This window comes from Pelodiscus sinensis, chromosome 12 (assembly GCF_049634645.1).
Source record: "Pelodiscus sinensis isolate JC-2024 chromosome 12, ASM4963464v1, whole genome shotgun sequence".
NCBI classification, from domain to species: Eukaryota; Metazoa; Chordata; order Testudines; family Trionychidae; genus Pelodiscus; species Pelodiscus sinensis.
Genome location: NC_134722.1, coordinates 48,935,668 through 48,958,155, shown reverse-complemented (window position 1 = coordinate 48,958,155; position 22,488 = coordinate 48,935,668). Strand labels below are relative to the sequence as shown.

The 22,488-nt window shown below is 72.3% G+C and overlaps 1 protein-coding gene across 10 annotated transcripts in view; it reads left to right on the top strand.

The window, feature by feature from the left end:
- The first annotated feature begins 1,229 nt into the window (after positions 1-1,229).
- MTSS2 (MTSS I-BAR domain containing 2) overlaps positions 1,230-22,488 on the top strand; it is a 62,628-nt gene continuing 41,369 nt past the window's right edge. For 2 of the 10 annotated variants that reach the window (XM_075940636.1, XM_075940634.1), the window contains exons 1-3: positions 1,233-1,526; positions 19,125-19,181; positions 20,124-20,202. In XM_075940636.1, coding sequence (XP_075796751.1) covers positions 1,458-1,526; positions 19,125-19,181; positions 20,124-20,202 — 205 coding nt within the window. In that variant the 5' untranslated portion in view covers positions 1,233-1,457. Of the gene's footprint in view, positions 1,527-19,124; positions 19,182-20,123; positions 20,203-22,488 lie in introns of all 10 variants that reach the window. The other 8 variants (XM_075940639.1, XM_075940638.1, XM_075940632.1 and 5 more) reach the window with 7 other exon arrangements.

Below are 22,488 nucleotides of genomic sequence, written 5' to 3'. Positions count from 1 at the left end.
TGCAGACTAGCTCAGCCCTGCCTCTGCGGCTAAGAGGACGTGTGCTGGCCCCGGGGGTTCCCAGGAGGCGTGAGAAGGCGAAGGCAAGGGTCCTGGCTGGCCTCACTCCTGTTCTGGATGCAACCCCGGGGGCAGAAGAGAGAGATTGGCACGGCCATGTAGCAAGAGACCACGCCAAGGAAGTGCAGTTGTGGGCTGGGAAACCCACCTCCCCAGGCGGGGAGGGTAGACAGCCCCGCCCTGGGGGCTAGACCGGCGCTCGCCTTGCTGCTTTGTGGGAGCGAGAGCTGCAGCCAGTGGTGCCTGAGCCCAACTTTCTCAGAACCATCCGCCCGGGCCCTAGAGTAGCAGCAGCCAGGCGTGATGTTGGCCTCAAATTTCCCTGGGGCCCGGGTGTGGCCCTGGAGGGCCAGAGTGTTGTGAACCTGCAGCCAGGAGACGCTGACCTAGAGCCAGAGCTGGGCCCGGGCCAGGTGAAGCGGCACAGAGAGATGCCATCTCACCCTGGCACTCAGGCTGTGCCTGGAGCTAGCGGCGAGGTGGGGGCTGGCTGGACTCTGGGGCAGCGTGTGGTTGGGGTTCCCGGTTTGCTAGGGCCAGTGGTAGGAGCCCATGCCCTCGGTGATGGAGTGGGGGCCTGGGTGTTGGGATTAGCCCAGGGCAGGGCCCTGTTTGACCCCAGCGGGGCATTGGTTGGTTTCATTATTTCTGCTGGAGCTTGAGTGGAACTTGACGGGAACTTGGGCCCTTGACAAAAACCAATCAGCTACGCTGCCCTGGCGACAGCAGCCTCCCAGCCGCTGCTGGCACCAGCTTCGGCCTGGAAACCAAGCAACCCGCAGGCGCAGCAGGCTCCCCGGGACATCAGCCCCTTTCCAGGGTGCAGGGAGCCCTTTTCGGCCCTCCCTGGCCTGCGGCCTGCCATGGGCTGGCCTGGCTGTACGGCGCTCGGGCTGCAGAGTAACTAGGGGCCTGTCTCCCTCCCCAGGGCTGAAAGGTGCTTGGAGCCGGCCCCCTGCCCCGGCTGGGCGGCGGGTTTGCAGCACGCTCCTACTCGTGGGGGGCCGAGAGCCCCGGCCCACGCTCCCCCTGGCTGTGCTGGAATCCACTTCAGCGCGGGGGGGGGGCGCGGCCACCCGCAGCCCAAGCAGCGCCCCGCCCCGCCCCGCCCCGCCCCGCCCGCGACTCGCGCAGGAGCCCGGGGCCTGGGCATCGCCGCTTCCCCCGGCCAGGCAGCCCCCCTGCTCCGCGCGGGGTCCCTCCCCCGCGCCATGTGACAGCGGCGCGCTCGGGTTGCAGCGCTGGGCTGCCCGGCCGCATCGCGCCGCCCCAGCCCGGAGCCAGCCCGGCGCAGCGGCTCCATTGTGCGCCCGTCTCCAGCGGCCCGGCCCGGCATGGCTGCGCGGGGGGCGCTCGCTGCGGCTGCCGGGCGCTGAGCGGGGCTGGCGAGGGCCGCGATGGAGACGGCGGAGAAGGAGTGCGGGGCCCTGGGGGGCCTGTTCCAGGCCATCGTCAACGACATGAAGGTAGGAGCCCGGCCGCATGGGCGGGGCTGCGGCGCCGGGAATCCGGTAAACAAGGGGGGGCCCCCCCGGGACTCGCTGCCCTTCCCGGAGGCGCCCCCGGCGCTTGTTTTCCCAATTGGGCTCGGGGGGGGGCGGGTTGTATCGGGGCGGGTTGTATCGGGGGGCCGGGTTGTATGGGGGGGTTGTATCGGGGGGGCCGGGTTGTATCGGGGGGGTTGTATCGGGGGGGCCGGGTTGTATCGGGGGGGGTTGTAACCGGGGGGCGGGTTGTATGGGGGGGTTGTATGGGGGGGCGGGGTTGTATCGGGGGGTTGTATGGGGGGGCGGGTTGTATCGGGGGGGCGGGTTGTATCGGGGGGTTGTATGGGGGGGCGGGGTTGTATCGGGGGGTTGTATGGGGGGGCGGGTTGTATGGGGGGGGCCGGGTTGTATGGGAGGGTTGTATGGGGGGGCGGGTTGTATCGGGGGGGGCGGGTTGTATCGGGGGGGGCGGGTTGTATCGGGGGGGGGTTTCTGGGTTCTCCTGGCCCGGGTGCGTTCTCCGGGATCGGGCCCTGCAGCCCCACATGCCTGCGCGGGGGGGCTGCTGCCCGTCTCCGCTCCCCCTCCCCGCAGCCAGTCGCCGCTGCGCTTGCCGGGCCGGGGCGCACCGCGGCAGTGGCGGGGCGCGGGGCGCGGGGCGCGGGCGGGGTCTCTCCCACCTGCGAGCCGGGGCTCTAGGACGCCAGACAGTCCCGTCTGCCCATCCCAGTCCCGAGCAGCGAGGGCGGCCCGGGCCCCGCCGCTGCCCACTGGCCGGTCGGGGTCCCAGCCCGTCCAGCTGATCAAATCTCCTGACTCAGTGACCCGCGGGCTCCGCTCCCCTCCCCTGCGCGCGGGGCTGCGGGGCTGCCGTGGGGCGCTTGGGCCGAGCCAGCGGCGGGTGTTTCGCTGCTGCCTTCGCGTGGCGGGTTCGTGCCCAGACCCCGGGGCTCTCCCTCTCCCACCCGAGCCGGTGTCCTGCTGGCCCCGCCACCTCGGCCCCGCGCTGCTGTGCAGACGCCGCCTCCCCGGCCCTGGAGACACCTCGCCGGTCGCCCTTCCAGGCTGCCCGCTGCTGCTGGAGGGGTCTGAGCTCCTGGGGCGGGGGACAGCTGGGGAGCTAGAGCCAAACCTCCAGCTGCAGGGGCCTGCGGCTTCCTCCGCAGCGTTTGGGCTGCTCCCGGCCTCTGGCTTGGGGGAGTCCTGGCAGTGCCCAGCGCTGGGTGTTCCCTCTGCCCCCCCCCCGCCCGGCTGGGCTCCTGGCTCCCGGCCTCTGGCTTGGGGGAGTCCTGGCAGTGCCCAGCGCTGGGTGTTCCCTCTGCCCCCCCCCCGCCCGGCTGGGCTCCTGGCTCCCGGCCTCTGGCTTGGGGGAGTCCTGGCAGTGCCCAGCGCTGGGTGTTCCCTCTGCCCCCCCCCCCGCCCGGCTGGGCTCCTGGCTCCCGGCCTCTGGCTTGGGGGAGTCCTGGCAGTGCCCAGCGCTGGGTGTTCCCTCTGCCCCCCCCCCCGGCTGGGCTCCTGGCTCCCGGCCTCTGGCTTGGGGGAGTCCTGGCAGTGCCCAGCGCTGGGTGTTCCCTCTGCCCCCCCCCCGCCCGGCTGGGCTCCTGGCTCCCGGCCTCTGGCTTGGGGGAGTCCTGGCAGTGCCCAGCGCTGGGTGTTCCCTCTGCCACCCCCCCCCCCCGGCTGGGCTCCTGGCTCCCGGCCTCTGGCTTGGGGGAGTCCTGGCAGTGCCCAGCGCTGGGTGTTCCCTCTGCCCCCCCCCCCCCCGGCTGGGCTCCTGGCTCCCGGCCTCTGGCTTGGGGGAGTCCTGGCAGTGCCCAGCGCTGGGTGTTCCCTCTGCCACAGCCCCCCCCCCGCCCGGCTGGGCTCCTGGCTCCCGGCCTCTGGCTTGGGGGAGTCCTGGCAGTGCCCAGCGCTGGGTGTTCCCTCTGCCACAGCCCCCCCCCCCCGCCCCGGCTGGGCTCCTGGCTCCCGGCCTCTGGCTTGGGGGAGTCCTGGCAGTGCCCAGCGCTGGGTGTTCCCTCTGCCCCCCCCCCCCCCGCCCGGCTGGGCTCCTGGCTCCCGGCCTCTGGCTTGGGGGAGTCCTGGCAGTGCCCAGCGCTGGGTGTTTCCTCTGCCACCCCCCCCCCCCCCCCCGGCTGGGCTCCTGGCTCCCGGCCTCTGGCTTGGGGGAGTCCTGGCAGTGCCCAGCGCTGGGTGTTTCCTCTGCCACCGCCCCCCCCCCCCCCCGCACCCGGCTGGGCTCCTGGCTCCCGGCCTCTGGCTTGGGGGAGTCCTGGCAGTGCCCAGCGCTGGGTGTTCCCTCTGCCCCCCCCCCCCCCCCGCCCGGCTGGGCTCCTGGCTCCCGGCCTCTGGCTTGGGGGAGTCCTGGCAGTGCCCAGCGCTGGGTGTTTCCTCTGCCACCCCCCCCCCCCCCGGCTGGGCTCCTGGCTCCCGGCCTCTGGCTTGGGGGAGTCCTGGCAGTGCCCAGCGCTGGGTGTTCCCTCTGCCCCCCCCCCCCCGCCCGGCTGGGCTCCTGGCTCCCGGCCTCTGGCTTGGGGGAGTCCTGGCAGTGCCCAGCGCTGGGTGTTCCCTCTGCCCCCCCCCCCCCCCCCCCCCCGCCCGGCTGGGCTCCTGGCTCCCGGCCTCTGGCTTGGGGGAGTCCTGGCAGTGCCCAGCGCTGGGTGTTCCCTCTGCCCCCCCCCCCCCCCCCCCCCGCCCGGCTGGGCTCCTGGCTCCCGGCCTCTGGCTTGGGGGAGTCCTGGCAGTGCCCAGCGCTGGGTGTTCCCTCTGCCACAGCCCCCCCCCCCCCCGCGCCCGGCTGGGCTCCTGGCTCCCGGCCTCTGGCTTGGGGGAGTCCTGGCAGTGCCCAGCGCTGGGTGTTCCCTCTGCCACAGCCCCCCCCCCCCGCGCCCGGCTGGGCTCCTGGCTCCCGGCCTCTGGCTTGGGGGAGTCCTGGCAGTGCCCAGCGCTGGGTGTTCCCTCTGCCCCCCCCCCCCGCCCGGCTGGGCTCCTGGCTCCCGGCCTCTGGCTTGGGGGAGTCCTGGCAGTGCCCAGCGCTGGGTGTTCCCTCTGCCACCGCCCCCCCCCCCCCCCGCACCCGGCTGGGCTCCTGGCTCCCGGCCTCTGGCTTGGGGGAGTCCTGGCAGTGCCCAGCGCTGGGTGTTCCCTCTGCCACCGCCCCCCCCCCCGCGCCCGGCTGGGCTCCTGGCTCCCGGCCTCTGGCTTGGGGGAGTCCTGGCAGTGCCCAGCGCTGGGTGTTCCCTCTGCCACCGCCCCCCCCCCCGCCTCGCCCGGCTGGGCTCCTGGCTCCCGGCCTCTGGCTTGGGGGAGTCCTGGCAGTGCCCAGCGCTGGGTGTTCCCTCTGCCAACCCCCCCCCGCCCGGCTGGGCTCCTGGCTCCCGGCCTCTAGCTTGGGGGAGTCCTGGCAGTGCCCAGCGCTGGGTGTTCCCTCTGCCACAGCCCCCCCCCCGCCCGGCTGGGCTCCTGGCTCCCGGCCTCTGGCTTGGGGGAGTCCTGGCAGTGCCCAGCGCTGGTGTTCCCTCTGCCAACCCCCCCCCGCCCGGCTGGGCTCCTGGCTCCCGGCCTCTAGCTTGGGGGAGTCCTGGCAGTGCCCAGCGCTGGGTGTTTCCTCTGCCACCGCCCCCCCCCCCCCCCGCCCGGCTGGGCTCCTGGCTCCCGGCCTCTGGCTTGGGGGAGTCCTGGCAGTGCCCAGCGCTGGGTGTTTCCTCTGCCACCGCCCCCCCCCCCCCCCCGCCCGGCTGGGCTCCTGGCTCCCGGCCTCTGGCTTGGGGGAGTCCTGGCAGTGCCCAGCGCTGGGTGTTCCCTCTGCCCCCCCCCCCCCGCCCGGCTGGGCTCCTGGCTCCCGGCCTCTGGCTTGGGGGAGTCCTGGCAGTGCCCAGCGCTGGGTGTTCCCTCTGCCCCCCCCCCCCCCCCCCGCCCGGCTGGGCTCCTGGCTCCCGGCCTCTGGCTTGGGGGAGTCCTGGCAGTGCCCAGCGCTGGGTGTTCCCTCTGCCCCCCCCCCCCCCCCCCCCGCCCGGCTGGGCTCCTGGCTCCCCGGCCTCTGGCTTGGGGGAGTCCTGGCAGTGCCCAGCGCTGGGTGTTCCCTCTGCCACAGCCCCCCCCCCCCCCGCGCCCGGCTGGGCTCCTGGCTCCCGGCCTCTGGCTTGGGGGAGTCCTGGCAGTGCCCAGCGCTGGGTGTTTCCCTCTGCCACCGCCCCCCCCCCCCCCGCCCGGCTGGGCTCCTGGCTCCCGGCCTCTGGCTTGGGGGAGTCCTGGCAGTGCCCAGCGCTGGGTGTTCCCTCTGCCCCCCCCCCCCCCGCCCGGCTGGGCTCCTGGCTCCCGGCCTCTGGCTTGGGGGAGTCCTGGCAGTGCCCAGCGCTGGGTGTTCCCTCTGCCACCGCCCCCCCCCCCCCCCCCGCACCCGGCTGGGCTCCTGGCTCCCGGCCTCTGGCTTGGGGGAGTCCTGGCAGTGCCCAGCGCTGGGTGTTTCCTCTGCCACCGCCCCCCCCCCCCCCCGCGCCCGGCTGGGCTCCTGGCTCCCGGCCTCTGGCTTGGGGGAGTCCTGGCAGTGCCCAGCGCTGGGTGTTCCCTCTGCCACAGCCCCCCCCCGCCCGGCTGGGCTCCTGGCTCCCGGCCTCTGGCTTGGGGAGTCCTGGCAGTGCCCAGCGCTGGGTGTTCCCTCTGCCAACCCCCCCCCCGCCCGGCTGGGCTCCTGGCTCCCGGCCTCTAGCTTGGGGGAGTCCTGGCAGTGCCCAGCGCTGGGTGTTTCCTCTGCCACCGCCCCCCCCCCCCCGCCCGGCTGGGCTCCTGGCTCCCGGCCTCTGGCTTGGGGGAGTCCTGGCAGTGCCAGCGCTGGGTGTTTCCCTCTGCCACCGCCCCCCCCCCCCCCCCCCCCGCGCCCGGCTGGGCTCCTGGCTCCCGGCCTCTGGCTTGGGGGAGTCCTGGCAGTGCCCAGCGCTGGGTGTTCCCTCTGCCACCCCCCACCCCCCCGGCTGGGCTCCTGGCTCCCGGCCTCTGGCTTGGGGGAGTCCTGGCAGTGCCCAGCGCTGGGTGTTTCCTCTGCCACCGCCCCCCCCCCCCCGCGCCCGGCTGGGCTCCTGGCTCCCGGCCTCTGGCTTGGGGGAGTCCTGGCAGTGCCCAGCGCTGGGTGTTTCCTCTGCCACCCCCCCCCCCCCGCGCCCGGCTGGGCTCCTGGCTCCCGGCCTCTGGCTTGGGGGAGTCCTGGCAGTGCCCAGCGCTGGGTGTTTCCTCTGCCACCGCCCCCCCCCCCCCCCGCCCGGCTGGGCTCCTGGCTCCCGGCCTCTGGCTTGGGGGAGTCCTGGCAGTGCCCAGCGCTGGGTGTTTCCTCTGCCACCGCCCCCCCCCCCCCCCCGCCCGGCTGGGCTCCTGGCTCCCGGCCTCTGGCTTGGGGGAGTCCTGGCAGTGCCCAGCGCTGGGTGTTTCCTCTGCCACCGCCCCCCCCCCCCCCGCCCGGCTGGGCTCCTGGCTCCCGGCCTCTGGCTTGGGGGAGTCCTGGCAGTGCCCAGCGCTGGGTGTTCCCTCTGCCACCCCCCCCCCCCCCCGCACCCGGCTGGGCTCCTGGCTCCCGGCCTCTGGCTTGGGGGAGTCCTGGCAGTGCCCAGCGCTGGGTGTTTCCTCTGCCACCGCCCCCCCCCCCCCCGCGCCCGGCTGGGCTCCTGGCTCCCGGCCTCTGGCTTGGGGGAGTCCTGGCAGTGCCCAGCGCTGGGTGTTCCCTCTGCCACCCCCCCCCCGCCCGGCTGGGCTCCTGGCTCCCGGCCTCTGGCTTGGGGGAGTCCTGGCAGTGCCCAGCGCTGGGTGTTCCCTCTGCCACCCCCCCCCCCCGCCCGGCTGGGCTCCTGGCTCCCGGCCTCTGGCTTGGGGGAGTCCTGGCAGTGCCCAGCGCTGGGTGTTCCCTCTGCCACCCCCCCCCCCCCCCGCGCCCGGCTGGGCTCCTGGCTCCCGGCCTCTGGCTTGGGGAGTCCTGGCAGTGCCCAGCGCTGGGTGTTCCCTCTGCCTCCCCCCCCCGCGCCCGGCTGGGCTCCTGGCTCCCGGCCTCTGGCTTGGGGGAGTCCTGGCAGTGCCCAGCGCTGGGTGTTCCCTCTGCCACCCCCCCCCCCCCCGCCCGGCTGGGCTCCTGGCTCCCGGCCTCTGGCTTGGGGGAGTCCTGGCAGTGCCCAGCGCTGGGTGTTCCCTCTGCCACCGCCCCCCCCCCCCCACCCGGCTGGGCTCCTGGCTCCCGGCCTCTGGCTTGGGGGAGTCCTGGCAGTGCCCAGCGCTGGGTGTTTCCTCTGCCACCGCCGCAGGGCACGGAATTGCAGGGCCTAAGCAGGCCCCAGAACTGTACCTGCCTGGCAGGCTCCGCGCCCTGCTGGTCCAGCCGCTGTCTGCTGGTGCCTTCCGCTCCCCTGCGGGCCCCAGGCCTGGAGCCGCCTGGCGTCGCTGGCAGCTGGCGCTCAGGCAGGGAGGGCGCGAGGGGCACCAGGCTGCTCTCACTTCTGCCAGGGCAGCTCTGCCCCGAGAGAGGCCGCGTAGCCCAGCCCTGGAGCTGTGGGCCCGCAGCTGTCTGCTGAGACCGGGCGCCCCAGCTGCACCCGCGGGCGTGGAGGGGCGATGGGCCTGCGGGTGCTGCCGGGTGGGCTGGCAGTGGGGGAGCCGACTGCCCCTGTGCACTTGAGCTGGGGGCAGTGAGAGGCCATAGCACGGAGCCGGGGGGCCGTCCCCGCCCCGCCAGACACAGCCAGCCAGGCCAGGCCAGGCCCTGTTCCCAGGAGCTCGTCGCTCTGGGGAAACTGAGGGGCGAAGCGTCTGCGTGCTGGTGAGCAGGGCTTTGAGCCAGCCCTGCCGTGCCCCCGTGACCGGGGCCCAGGCTCTGCCAGCGGGAGGGGCAGCCTGTGAGGAGCGGCTCGGAGCCGCCCCTGGATTCCCAGGGCGAGAGGCAGAAAGGTGCCCCCCTCCCCAGCTGGGAGGAGCCGAGTTCCAGGGCAGTCCAGGCCAGGGAGCAGGGACCCTGTAGGGGCTGTAGCGGGGTTCCCCTCCCTGGGCCCTGCAGCCTGCTCCGCTCTGGTGCTCTGGGAAAACCGCCCCCCTTCCCCTTGAGCCTCCAGGGGCCTGGGAGAGCCCGGGGAGTGGGCAGAGCGTGCTGGAGGGATGGCCCGGCCCCTGGGCTCTGGTGGGCCCCACGCTCCAGCGCTGGCCCGGCCCGCCTAGTGGGGGGCAGCCGCCTTCCGGCTGGGCCTGGCCACCCTCGCCTGGGCTGCAGGTGGAGATGGAGCCAGCCCAATGGGGCACAGCAGCGAAAGGGGCGGGGGGAGCGAGAGGGACCTTTTGTGGGGGCGTCCTGAGCATGGAGGGAGAAGAGACCACAGGGCTGTGCGTTTTCCTGTGCGCCTGGGCCTCCCCTCCCCGCCCCCGCCCCCCGGCGCTGCGGGACTCCCCTCCCCGCCCCCGCCCCCCGGCGCTGCGGGACTCCCCTCCCCGCCCCCGCCCCCCGGCGCTGCGGGACTCCCCTCCCTGCCCCCCGGCGCTGCGGGACTCCCCTCCCTGCCCCCGCCCCGCCCCCCGGCGCTGCGGGACTCCCCTCCCCGCCCCCCGGCGCTGCGGGACTCCCCTCCCTGCCCCCGCCCCGCCCCCCGGCGCTGCGGGACTCCCCTCCCCGCCCCCTGGCGCTGCGGGACTCCCCTCCCCGCCCCCTGGCGCTGCGGGACTCCCCTCCCCGCCCCCTGGCGCTGCGGGACTCCCCTCCCTGCCCCCGCCCCCCGGCGCTGCGGGACTCCCCTCCCTGCCCCCGCCCCCCGGCGCTCCCCTCCCCGCCCCCCGGCGCTGCGGGACTCCCCTCCCTGCCCCCGCCCCGCCCCCCGGCGCTGCGGGACTCCCCTCCCCGCCCCCTGGCGCTGCGGGACTCCCCTCCCCGCCCCCTGGCGCTGCGGGACTCCCCTCCCTGCCCCCGCCCCGCCCCCCGGCGCTGCGGGACTCCCCTCCCCGCCCCCTGGCGCTGCGGGACTCCCCTCCCCGCCCCCTGGCGCTGCGGGACTCCCCTCCCCGCCCCCTGGCGCTGCGGGACTCCCCTCCCTGCCCCCGCCCCCCGGCGCTGCGGGACTCCCCTCCCTGCCCCCGCCCCCCGGCGCTCCCCTCCCCGCCCCCCGGCGCTGCGGGACTCCCCTCCCTGCCCCCGCCCCCCGGCGCTCCCCTCCCTGCCCCCCGGCGCTGCGGGACTCCCCTCCCTGCCCCCGGCGCTGCGGGACTCCCCTCCCTGCCCCCGCCCCCCGGCGCTGCGGGACTCCCCTCCCTGCCCCCGCCCCCTGGCGCTCCCCTCCCTGCCCCCCGGCGCTGCGGGACTCCCCTCCCCTCCCGCACCCCATGGCGCCCGGGCACAGCACTGCAGGCCTCCCCTCCTCCACCCCACAACGCTCCGAGCCTCCCCCACCCCACGGCGCCCAGGCCCTGAGGGGGGTCACAGCTCAGCAGGAGTAGCTGCCTGGGGAGAATTCGGCTGCTCTTTGGCTCTCTGGGCCCTCACTTCCTGCGTCCCAGCTGCCCCCAGCCCCAGGGTCCTGCCCTCGTCCGGGCACCGTGCCAGGGGCTGTGGCAACGTGAGGGCTGCTGCCCCTGCTCTGCGGGGACGGGGTCCCGTTCTCAGAGCCTGGAGCCTCCCGCAGGGCTGAGGCAGCGCGTCTGGCCCCCAGGTGCTGGGCACTGACCGGACCCACTCGGCGGCCCCCAGAGCCAGGGCCAGCGATTGGAGGGATTCCCCCGGCAGCGCGGCCTGGGCGGGACCAGGGGCCGTCACTCAGCGCCGGGGGGGAGCCGTCCCCACAAAGCCCCGGTGTCTGCGGGCCGGAGTCACGGCAGCCCGGCGCTCCCGCTCCTGTGGCTTTGAGTCAGCAGCTGCTGGAGGCTGCGCCGGGCCGGTGGCTGAGGGAGCGGGGCCAGGGCGCCCGTGGGGGGCGGGCCCAGGGCGTGCGCCCGGTGCATCCCAGGCCGCCCCGCCGCGGAGTCAGCGCCGGCCCGAGAGCCCGGCACGTGCCAGGTGCTGCCCTTCGCACGTGGCGGGAGGGCTGGGAGACGCCGCTGCAGGCCGAGGGCCGCGTGGCCCCGTGCGGGCTGCTCGCCCTGCTGGGACTTGGCCCTCGCCAGCGGAGAAAGTCCATTTCCGGCCACGTGCACAGCCCTCCCTGCCCCCCGGCCCCCCGGCATCGGCTTGGCATGGGGACTCTGTGTGCCAGCTCTGCTGCCGGCCTCGGCCCCGCCCCTCTCCGCAGACGGAGCCAGCTGGGGCTCGCCCATCCCGGGAAGCGCGGCGCTTTCCTGCACGGCTGAGAGGCCCGGGCTGCGGTTCCAGTAGCCACGCGAAGCTCTTTGGGGCAGGCTCTGTCTCCTGCTAGCTACAAAGGCCAGGAGGGAAACTGAGGCACCGTGTAGCGACGTGACTTGCCTGGAATAGAACCGAGACTTTCCCAGGCCGCGCCGGTCCCCCTCGGCAGAATCGCACGTACGGCTCCTGCGCGATCACCCCCCAGTCAGCGTCTCTGTGGGGCTGCAGTGCAGAGCGGGGGCCAGCTTTTCCATGGGGGCTGCTTCTATTTATTGATCCTTGCAGGGGAGCAGGTTCTAAGGCACTGCCCCCCTCGGAGCACCGCCTGCCCCCCCGGCGAGGGGTCCCGCACCGCCCCCCTCGGAGCACCGCCCCCCCCGGCGAGGGGTCCCGCACCGCCCCCCTCGGAGCACCGACCCCCCACCGAGGGGTCCCGCACTGCCCCCCTCGGAGCACCGCCCCCCGGCGAGGGGTCCCGCACCGCCCCCCTCGGAGCACCGCCCCCCCAGCGAGGGGTCCCGCACCGCCCCCCTCGGAGCACCGCCCCCCGGCGAGGGGTCCCGCACTGCCCCCCTCGGAGCACCGCCCCCCGGCGAGGGGTCCCGCACCGCCCCCCTCGGAGCACCGCCTGCCCCCCCGGCGAGGGGTCCCGCACCGCCCCCCTCGGAGCACCGCCCCCCGGCGAGGGGTCCCGCACCGCCCCCCTCGGAGCACCGCCCCCCCCGGCGAGGGGTCCCGCACCGCCCCCCTCGGAGCACCGCCCCCCCCGGCGAGGGGTCCCGCACCGCCCCCCTCGGAGCACCGCCCCCCGGCGAGGGGTCCCGCACTGCCCCCCTCGGAGCACCGCCCCCCCGGCGAGGGGTCCCGCACCGCCCCCCTCGGAGCACCGCCCCCCCCGGCGAGGGGTCCCGCACCGCCCCCCTCGGAGCACCGCCCCCCCGGCGAGGGGTCCCGCACCGCCCCCCTCGGAGCACCGCCCCCCCGGCGAGGGGTCCCGCACCGCCCCCCTCGGAGCACCGCCCCCCCGGCGAGGGGTCCCGCACCGCCCCCCTCGGAGCACCGCCTGCCCCCCCGGCGAGGGGTCCCGCACCGCCCCCCTCGGAGCACCGCCCCCCCGGCGAGGGGTCCCGCACCGCCCCCCTCGGAGCACCGCACCCCGGCGAGGGGTCCCGCACCGCCCCCCTCGGAGCACCGCCCCCCCAGCGAGGGGTCCCGCACCGCCCCCCTCGGAGCACCGCCCCCCGGCGAGGGGTCCCGCACCGCCCCCCTCGGAGCACCGCACCCCGGCGAGGGGTCCCGCACCGCCCCCCTCGGAGCACCGCCCCCCCCAGCGAGGGGTCCCGCACCGCCCCCCTCGGAGCACCGCCCCCCCGGCGAGGGGTCCCGCACCGCCCCCCTCGGAGCACCGCCCCCCCGGCGAGGGGTCCCGCACCGCCCCCCTCGGAGCACCGCCCCCCCGGCGAGGGGTCCCGCACCGCCCCCCTCGGAGCACCGCCCCCCCGGCGAGGGGTCCCGCACCGCCCCCCTCGGAGCACCGCCCCCCCGGCGAGGGGTCCCGCACCGCCCCCCTCGGAGCACCGCCCCCCCGGCGAGGGGTCCCGCACCGCCCCCCTCGGAGCACCGCCCCCCGGCGAGGGGTCCCGCACCGCCCCCCTCGGAGCACCGCCCCCCGGCGAGGGGTCCCGCACCGCCCCCCTCGGAGCACCGCCCCCCCGGCGAGGGGTCCCGCACCGCCCCCCTCGGAGCACCGCCCCCCCCGGCGAGGGGTCCCGCACCGCCCCCCTCGGAGCACCGCCCCCCCAGCGAGGGGTCCCGCACCGCCCCCCTCGGAGCACCGCCCCCCGGCGAGGGGTCCCGCACCGCCCCCCTCGGAGCACCGCCTGCCCCCCCGGCGAGGGGTCCCGCACTGCCCCCCTCGGAGCACCGCCCCCCCGGCGAGGGGTCCCGCACTGCCCCCCTCGGAGCACCGCCCCCCCGGCGAGGGGTCCCGCACGGCCCCCCTCGGAGCACCGCCCCCCCGGCGAGGGGTCCCACACGGCCCCCCTCGGAGCACCGCCCCCCCGGCGAGGGGTCCCGCACCGCCCCCCTCGGAGCACCGCCTGCCCCCCCGGCGAGGGGTCCCGCACCGCCCCCCTCGGAGCACCGCCTGCCCCCCCGGCGAGGTGTCCCGCACCGCCCCCCTTGGAGCACCGCCCCCCAGCGAGGGGTCCCGCACCGCCCCCCTCGGAGCACCGCCCCCCGGCGAGGGGTCCCGCACTGCCCCCCTCGGAGCACCGCCCCCCGGCGAGGGGTCCCGCCCCGCCCCCCTCGGAGCACCGCCCCCCGGCGAGGGGTCCCGCCCCGCCCCCCTCGGAGCACTGCCCCCCGGCGAGGGGTCCCGCACCGCCCCCCTCGGAGCACCGCCCCCCGGCGAGGGGTCCCGCACTGCGCCGTCCTGGCCTCGGGGGTGCCGGTCTGAGGGCACAGAGCAGGCAGTGCCCGGCACTCCCTGCATGTACGACAGGATCTGGCCTCGTGCTTACAGACCCCTGGCTGACGGGGGCCTCTCGGCCCTCCAGACCCGTCGTGCCCACGGAGACGTTCTCGCCGCTGTCAGCTGGCTGGACTGAGGGCTTGCGGCGCCCTGCGCCATGGCCGTGACGGCGGGAGCGCCAGGCTTGCAGCAGCTGGCAAGCAGGTTGGCTCCGAGCTGCAGGGCGGAGCCTTCGCCTTTGCCATCTCCCCGGACACGGCGATTAGCGCACCTCCTGGCCATCGCTCTGGGATTTGCACATTGCCCTGCTGCTAACTCTTCCACGGCGCGGCTCTGACTTGCAGGCTGCACGCTGGCTGCCGACATCCCAGCGCAGGAGTGTGCGTCTCGGGGCAGCCGGGCGACAGGCAGCCAACGCCCCCAGCCAGGCTGGTCCGTGGTGGTGGCCATTGACTTTCGGGGGAGAGGAGTATTGACCCGGGCAAAGCTGAGGTCAGTGGCTGCTTGCATGAAGCTCACTGTTCGCCGAGTACGAAGCCAGCGCCAGCGTGGTCCCAGGCGCCCGGAATGGAGTTGCTGGGGGCCGCGCCGTCGTGGCCAGGACTGTCGGGAGGAGGAACCTGTTTCCAGATCACTCTCCGGAGCAGGAGATGAAGCCCCAGGGGTCGGGAAGGGTTTGATTGCTCAGCGGGGTGGTGGGGAGGGTTGCACTCGGCCCGCAGGCCTCTGCACGGCTCCCGCGTTTGCCTCCGCGGTGCGCTGGGCTGCGGGGGCCCCTCCGAACGGCTGCGTTGTGAACTCAGGCCCCGGCCCCCGTGACTTGGCTGCCAAGCCCTGTCTGGCCACATAGCGCAGGACGGACACTTCGGCACCACTGGGAGCCGCAGGGCCCGGGCCTGGAAACCCGGGAGCGCCGTGCCGCCTGGAAGGGCTCGCGACTGGAGGCTCCTAAGCAAGGGGGCTGCATAGAACCAGCACCAAGTCGGCAGGGGCGGGGAGAGAGGTGGGGCTCAAGGGCATAGCCAGGAGGGATCCCAGCCTGTGGCCACTGGCCTGGCTCCGTCTGCGCCCGCCCTGCTCTAGGACACAGCCCAGAAGCTTTTCGGTGGACGCTGTGGACGCACATCCCCCCTGGCGGGCGGGCAGCCCGGCTCAGTCCAGCTCGCGCTGGGTCTGGAGCTCAGACCCACCCTGGACAGCAGCCGGGCCGCGAGGGGGCTGGGTTTTAGACTGGCTCCGCCTGGCCCTGCACTGCTGCCTCTGATAGACAGAGCGGGCGGAGCGCACCAGCTGCCGGCCCCACCTCTGGGGACCAGCGAATAGTCGAGGAACTGGTGGGAATTCGTGAGGTTACCCGATTAGCCAGTTCACCGATTCACAGCCCTGCCCCCCACCTTGGCTCCACTCCTCTCCAGCTGGCCCCTCTGCTCACCCGCCGGCTCGCTCGCCCGCCGCCAGGCCCCGAGCAGTCTCCTGCAGCCCCTTCCTGCTCCCTCCCCTGCAGCCCCCGTCCCTCCCAGGCTCGCCTGGGCTGGCATTTCCCCGCATTCATCTACATCCTTCAGGGCTTTTCCCCAGGCCCTCTGTCTCCGCTCCTGCTCTGCTAGCCCCCGCCCTGCCCTGCCAGCCAGCTGGGTAGTCGGGCAAGTGCTGTTGCTGCTTCTTCCTGGCAGGGTTGCTCTCCAGCCCCTGCTCTCTGGGCCTCCTGAGCTTTGCCCCCAGCAACTGTTGTGTGTTGGACACCAGAGCCTGCGCCTGCCAGGCCCCTGGCCGGGGCTGTGCCGACACGGGGAGGGAGGTCTGGATGGGAACTAGCCACTGACTGAACGCCTGGATTTCAGTGGGACGCAGGTGCCTGGCCAGCACCCCGGATCTGGGCTGTGGTTAGACGGGGGGGAAGCAGGGACATCGAAGGGTCAGAGTGGACCACAAGCTGACTATGAGTCAGCAGCGTGATGCTGTTGCAAAGAAAGCAAACCTGATTCAGGGCTGCATTAACAGGAGTGCTGTGAGCAAGACATGAGGAGTCATTCTTCCGCTCTGCTCTGCGCTGATCAGGCCTCACTTGGAGTATTGTGTCCAGTTCTGGGCACCACGTTTCAAGAAAGATGTGGAGAAACTGGAGAGGGTCCAGAGAAGAGCAACAAGAATGATTAACAGTCAAGAGAACATGAGCTATAGAGGAGGGCTGCAGGAATTGGGCTTGTTTAGTTTGGAAAAGAGAAGATTGAGGGGGGACATGAGAGCAGTTTTCAGGTATCTAAAAGGGTGTCACAAGGAGGAAGGAGAAAATTTGTTCTCTGGCCTCTGAGGATAGAACAAGAATCAATGGGCTTAAACTGCAGCAAGGGAGGTTTAGGTTGGACATTAGGAAAAAGTTCCTAACTGTCAGGGTGATCAAACACTGGAATAAATTGCCCAGGGAGGTTGTGGAATCCCCATCTCTGGAGAGATTTAAGAGTAGGTTAGATAAATGTCTATCAGAGATGGTCTATGATACTGGGTCCTGCCATGAGGGCAGGGGACAGGACTCGATGACTCTCGAGGTCCCTTCCAGTCCTAGTGTTCTGTGATTCTGCGAGTCACAGGCCAAACCAGGGCCGTGCACGTCTCTCCTGATCCCAGCCCTGCACCCCGCCCACCGGGTTTCCTGCGTTTGCACAGACGCCCGCCCGCCTTGCGTTCCGGCATGCGTCAGACTGCCCATGCTCTGCGCAGCGCCGGCCACGGCGTTTGCTTCCCCTGGCGCCACGGTGCGTGCCAGCCCCGCGGCCGTCTCTCTCAGAGAGTTCCTTTTTTGCTTTTACCTTAATTGGAATGATTTTTAAAAGCCCTAATGATCAGTGAATCGGTGGACTGTTCCTTGCGGCGCAGAGAGCTGCCGGCTTTCCGTGGAAAGGCTTGGAAAATATTTCTGTTGGCGGCGCTGCGGGCGAGGGCGGAATTCTCTCTAGTCCTTTTATTTGCCTTCCCTTCATTTTGGTGTTTTATTAGACTGGGCCAACTCCTGCATTCGAGAAAATAACTCCATGGCCGTCCCTCCAGCTGCTCTGGAAGCCCCCGGCGCAATGGGCCAGCTCCCTCTGGGCGTTCCCAGTGTCCCGGGCCCGGCAGCCTGCTGGGGGAGGGTCCTGCGCTGGCAGCAGGGGGGGGAGCTGCAGCAGTCCCGGGCTGAGCTCACCCCACTGGGGCAAGAGCCCCCCCAGGCCCGTATGACTTTTACCATGCAGAGCCGCAGTGGGGTGAGCTCCCTCCCCCTTAAAAACTGCCTCGTCAAGCAGCGGATGGAGCCGAGTCAATTCGCCGAGAGTTAACACCCCTGGTGCGCAGGGCGGTGTGTCCGCGTGTCCACAGCAGCCCAGGGCAGGCCGGGAAGCAGAGAGACTCGGGGCCTAGTGGGCGCCTGCCCAGTCTGGCTGCCCTGCAGGGCAGGGCCTGTCCCGGCCGTACAGCCCCTGGCGCCGCGGGCCTGGGAGAGCGGATAGCAGCGCTGGCTCTGGCCAGTGCTGTCAGCCCTGCCTGGCTCGCCGGAGCCCCGCGTTCCTGTGGCTGGCCAGCTGCAGCCAGGGGAGGGGGCTTTGTTCTTAGCAGCCCTGGGCTCCCCCTTGTAAATCCTGCTCTTGCTGTCCTATTGCCCTGTGCTCCCATCGGCCGTGTGGCGGACGGGCCGGGTCTGGGCACCGCTGAGGGCATCTGCTCAGGGCCAATTGCTCAAATTCTGGGCTCTCTATAGCCCCAGACTGGAGACCTTCCCAAACAGGCCACACACCAGTCCCACAGAGCTTCAGCTGCCTGCCTGAAGCCTCCCGAGCAAAACCCCTCCGACACCCCAGCAATATCCGTGCCCCAGATGGCCCCGGGCCTATACACAGGTGGGGGGTCCTAGCACCCAATCCCACCTACCCCGAACAAGTTCTGTCCGGTTCCAAGAAACCAGCCACAGATCCCTGGTCAATTTACCCTCTGGACCTTACCCACAAATCACGCTGGGCCAATCCTTTAGCATCTATCCTCTAAAGGTTTATTACTAAGAGAAAGAAAAGCCTGAGAGTGAGGTTGCTAAAGGATCCTACGTTACATGCACCGAATCTCCCAGTTCTCGGTGCAGGCTCTAGCAGAGGTGTTACAGCTGCTGGCTTGAAAGTCCTTGGTGCACATCCTATGCCAGGATGGGTCCACAGGTCTTCCCGGCTCGTGAATCCCTGCGAGGCCGCGTGTGGGGTCAGGAACAGATCTGGAGACTGAGATGGAGTCGGCCACATGGCGCATTTATACCCCCTCCCTGGTTCTTCCAAGCCGGAGACAGTCCCATGGTCTCTGGCCAGGCACCTAGATTCCTTCCCAGGTGGGTCTCTGGTACTTGCGAGGCCGATGGCCCCTGGAGCCTTGCTAATGAGCATGTCCATAGGCTGAGCCCATCGCTCAGCCACATCCAGAGACTCCCAGTCTCCACTCAGAGTCCATGTCCGCAGCTCCACCCCCAGACGTTGTACAGGTGTATGACGAGCACGTACCGAATCCGGAGACATTTAGCTCTTGTTTGACCCCTCCCATGGCCCCTTCGTACCACGTTTGGGGCCAACACCCCCATGGGCGCAGCAGTGACCTCAGAGTCCGGTAACGTGCCAGGCCAGCCAGGCTGCTCTGCCGGGGGGGGGGGGGGGGTGTCTGCAGTGAGGGTGACACAGCCAGGCCTGAGGTGGGGGGTTTCTGCTCCGCCAACCGGCTCATTCCCGCTCCAGGCCCTGTCTCCCCTGCAGCCCTGCCCTTGGGCGCCCCGGAAGGCCCAGCCCTGCGCGCTGCTGGTCGTAGGTATTGTCTGGCTCGGGGGCTGGGCGGGAGCCCGCTGGTGCTAGCCGTGCAGCACCCCAAGCAGGCAGCTGTTGGGGTGAAATCAGATTCTGGGGGGCACCTCTGGGGAGCGCAGGGGGAGGGCCCAGGGGTGACGGGACCCCTCTGCGATGGGGCTGCACTATACACGGGATGTGGGTGGGGAAGGGACATGGCCCCAGCGTGGCCGTCTCTGCCACTGACGGAGCTTGGAGAGGGCAGCCGGGGCAGGGACATGAGGGAATGAGGCCTGTGAGCCAGGTGCCTGCTGTGTCAGATTCCCCCGGGAGGGGGGGGGGGCCTCGTGCCTGGCTCTGGAGAGTCTGACCAGTTCCTGGCACCCTGTGCCTCAGTTTCCCCTTGTTCCCCGGGAGGTGTGAGCAGCTCTCCTGCAATGGGGCTGGAGTCCGGACGAGCCCCGTGTCGCTCCTGCGTGGCCAGGCTGTGTGGTTGTGGGGCGCAGTGCTCCAGACTTAGGAGAGCTGCCCTTCGTGTTGTGTGTGGTGCCTGGTTCTACCAGCACCCCTAGGGGCAGGAAGCGGGCAGCCCAGTGTGGAGCAGAGGGCATGTGCCCCCCCATTTGGGGGCTGGTGGGCCCTGGGGTGCACAGCAGTGAGGGTGTCTTCTCCCACTCCAATCTGCCTGCCCCCTTCCTCATCTGGCCAGCCCCCTCGCCTCCCCCCCCACGTCCTGGCCCACCCAGGAATGCCCCTGCTCCAGGGCTCACAGCTGGCCAGCAGCCCCTTCACCCCCTGGCCCTGCGGGCTCCGGCCATCGGTGCTGGAGCTGGGGATGCTGCGCCCCCCGTCTGTGTGGGCCAGGCGAGGACGGCCAGCCAGCCGGGTTCCCCCTCTCCCCGCCCAGGCAGACGCTGCTGTGGCCGGGGACGTGTCAGCATTTAGCTGCCGGGGCAGGGCTGGCGCAAGGCTCTGGACGCCCCCGGGAGCTCGCCGGGTTCTTCACCGCCCTCTGCTCTCTCTTCCAGAGCTCCTACCCCATCTGGGAAGACTTCAACTCCAAGGCCACGAAGCTGCACTCCCAGCTCAGGCGAGTGCCGCAGGAGGGCCCACGGGGGAAGGGAGGGCAGCGGCTGGGTGCTTCGGGTGCTGTCTGTGAGAGCTGAGTCGGCCCCCCAGGGCTGGCCACAGCGTGTAACTCCCTGCACCAGGCAGCCGGGCCCGACACTAGAGCTCCCGGCGTCTGCCGAGGCTGCGCCAGTGCCAGTCGCAGAGCAGGTGTGTAAACCGGCCAAGGACACAGAGCAAGGCCGCGGCAGGGGCAGGCTTAGTGCCAGGGACTGCCCCTCATGCCTCCGTGTCCTGCTCTATGCTGTGGCCCTAAAGCCACTTAGCTGGCTGCAGGGCCAGTGCCATGGGCTGTTCCTGGAGCCAGGCCCTGGTGCAGAGAGGAGGGTGCAGGCCATGGCATCGCTGCTCCGGAGACTCTGGGCTGCTCCAGGTTGTGTGGGTCAGTTGCCTGGCCGCTCCCGGGGGTCGGTTGCCCGGCCGCTCCCGGGGGTCGGTTGCCCGGCCGCTCCCGGGGGTCGGTTGCCCGGCCGCTCCCGAGGGTCGGTTGCCCGGGCGCTCCCGGGGGTCGGTTGCCCGGGCGCTCCCGGGGGTCGGTTGCGCGGCCGCTCCCGGGGGTCGGTTGCCCGGCCGCTCCCGGGGGTCGGTTGCCCGGCCGCTCCCGGGGGTCGGTTGCCTGGGCGCTCCCGGGGGTCGGTTGCGTGGCCGCTCCCGGGGGTCGGTTGCCCGGCCGCTCCCGGGGGTCGGTTGCCCGGGCGCTCCCGGGGGTCGGTTGCGTGGCCGCTCCCGGGGGTCGGTTGCCCGGCCGCTCCCGAGGGTCGGTTGCCCGGGCGCTCCCGGGGGTCGGTTGCCCGGCCGCTCCCGGGGGTCGGTTGCCCGGCCGCTCCCGGGGGTCGGTTGCGTGGCCGCTCCCGGGGATCAGTACCCAGCATAGTCCTTACAAATCCCTCTCTTTCTACCTCAGGACCACGGTGCTGGCAGCAGTCGCTTTCCTGGATGCCTTCCAGAAAGTGGCAGACATGGCCACCAACACGCGAGGTAGGACTGTGGCTCAGAACCCCCCAGCCGCGCGCTCTGGCCTGGAGAGGGGCAGCCCGGCAGACTGCCTGCGCGGGTGGACGTTGGCTTCCACGGGGGGTTTCGCTGTGTGCTGGGTGGGGGAGTGTCCAGGGAGGACGGGCTGCGAAGCCTGGTCCGGGGCACCGCGGCGCTGAGCTATGGGAGGCGCCCAGGCGTGCAGGGGAGGCCTGATGGACAGGCTGGGCGAAGTGGAGAGGAAGCAGATGGGGAGACTGGAGATGGGCTGGGAGGGTTGCAGTGAGCAGGGGCGCTGAGGGGAGGAGCCAAAGGCCGGGCGGAGGTGGGTGCGCAATAGGGGTTAACTCAGTAGTCGCGTAACCTCAGGAATTCGCGGTGAGTCGGCTGTTGTGCAGCCTCATTCCCGAGGAGCCCCCGCCCCCCCGCGCTGCTGCCTCTGTGTGGGGGGCCAGGCAGGAGCTAGTTTGTGAGGGGAGCCAGTTTGAAACCAGCTCCCCTCGCGGACCGGCTGCCTGGCACCTGTGCTGCTGCTTCTGAGAGAAAGGGGGGTCTGAGCTCCCGGGCCTGGTGCAGGCTGCCCACCTGCCAGGCCCCTAATACGTCTAAGTGCAGAGCCGCAGCAGGGATGGGTCCCGGACCCAGCACGAGCCAGGACTGAGCTGGGCTGCTGGCCAGCCTGCTACCTTTCCCGATGGGGGGGAGAAATGCGTGTAGGCTGTGGCATGAATCTATACGCTTGTGTTTATCGGTTGATGGGCTGCACTATCGCATCCCCGTCCGTGTCAGTGTGTCTGAGCTTCCGCAGGGCTCCTGGGCGCAGAACCTCGGCCATGTGGCGCGTGCCCTGGCGGTGCTGGCTGCAGACACAGCACTGCCTGTGCTCCTGGACTCGGACAGTCCTAGTGAAGCCATCTAGTCCCATCCCCTGCCCTCACGGCAGGACCAAGCACCGTCCAGACCAGGGGCAGCCAACCCATTACACAAAGAGAGCTGATCAGCGGCGCAAAAGCGAAGAGCCGCACCGCAACTGTTGAGGAAGAGCTCCCCACCAGCCAGGGCTGTGGAGCAAAGGAAAAAGAACGGCCGCTGCCCTTTAAAACCTGTGGCATTAGGCTTTTTGGCCGCACGAGCGTCCCGCCGCCGCCGCCGCCGTGCCCTGCCGGATCGCTCCCTGCACCCTGCCGGGGCCGTTGGTAGGGGCGCATGGGGCGGCTTTGCGGGCTGCACGTCCAGAGGAAGAGCCGCATACGGCTCGTGAGCTGCGAGTTGGCTCTAGACCATCCCGGCAGGGCTCTGTCCAACCTGCTCCTGAATAGCTCCAGGGACAGAGGTGCCTCAGCCTCCCCGGGCAGCTTCCTCCAGTGTTTCCTCCCGCCCAGCCTCAGCCTCCCTGGCTGCTTGTCCTGTCGCCAGAGGCCCGGGAGGAAGGCGTGGGCAGCTGCGCAGTGCGATTGGGGCAGGTGGAAAGCAGGGCAGGCCCACGTGGAGAGGGAGGGCTCTCGCCGGCCTGGGGCTTGGGCGGGGTCACTGGGCCCGGGAGGAAGGCGTGGGCAGCTGCGCAGTGCGATTGGGGCAGACGGAAAGCAGGGCAGGCCCACGTGGAGAGGGCGGGCTCTCGCTGGCCTGGGGCTTGGGCGGGGTCACTGGGCCCGGGAGGAAGGCGTGGGCAGCTGCGCAGTGCGATTGGGGCAGGCGGAAAGCAGGGCAGGCCCACGTGGAGAGGGAGGGCTCTCGCCGGCCTGGGGCTTGGGCGGGGTCACTGGGCCCGGGAGGAAGGCGTGGGCAGCTGCGCAGTGCGATTGGGGCAGACGGAAAGCAGGGCAGGCCCACGTGGAGAGGGCGGGCTCTCGCTGGCCTGGGGCTTGGGCGGGGTCACTGGGCCCGGGAGGAAGGCGTGGGCAGCTGCGCAGTGCGATTGGGGCAGGCGGAAAGCAGGGCAGGCCCACGTGGAGAGGGAGGGCTCTCGCCGGCCTGGGGCTTGGGCGGGGTCACTGGGCCCGGGGTCTCTGCAGAGTGATCCATGGGCTGTGCCAAGAGGGGAGAGGCAGCGCGAGGACGCCCTCCCCGTGTCTGCCCCTCTAATGCCACTTCCCTTCTGAGTCGTGACGCCAGGGGCGGGCCTGGCAAAGGGGGTGAGCATTTGCATATGCAAATGAGATGTGTCCTTTCTCCTGCCAGTGGGGAAACGAGGTGGCTCCCGGCTCCGCCTCCTCGCCCTGGCCTGTCCAGAGCTGAGGACGTGGCCTGTGTCTGACGCCAGCTGGCCGGGGCCCTGCCGCCCTCCGC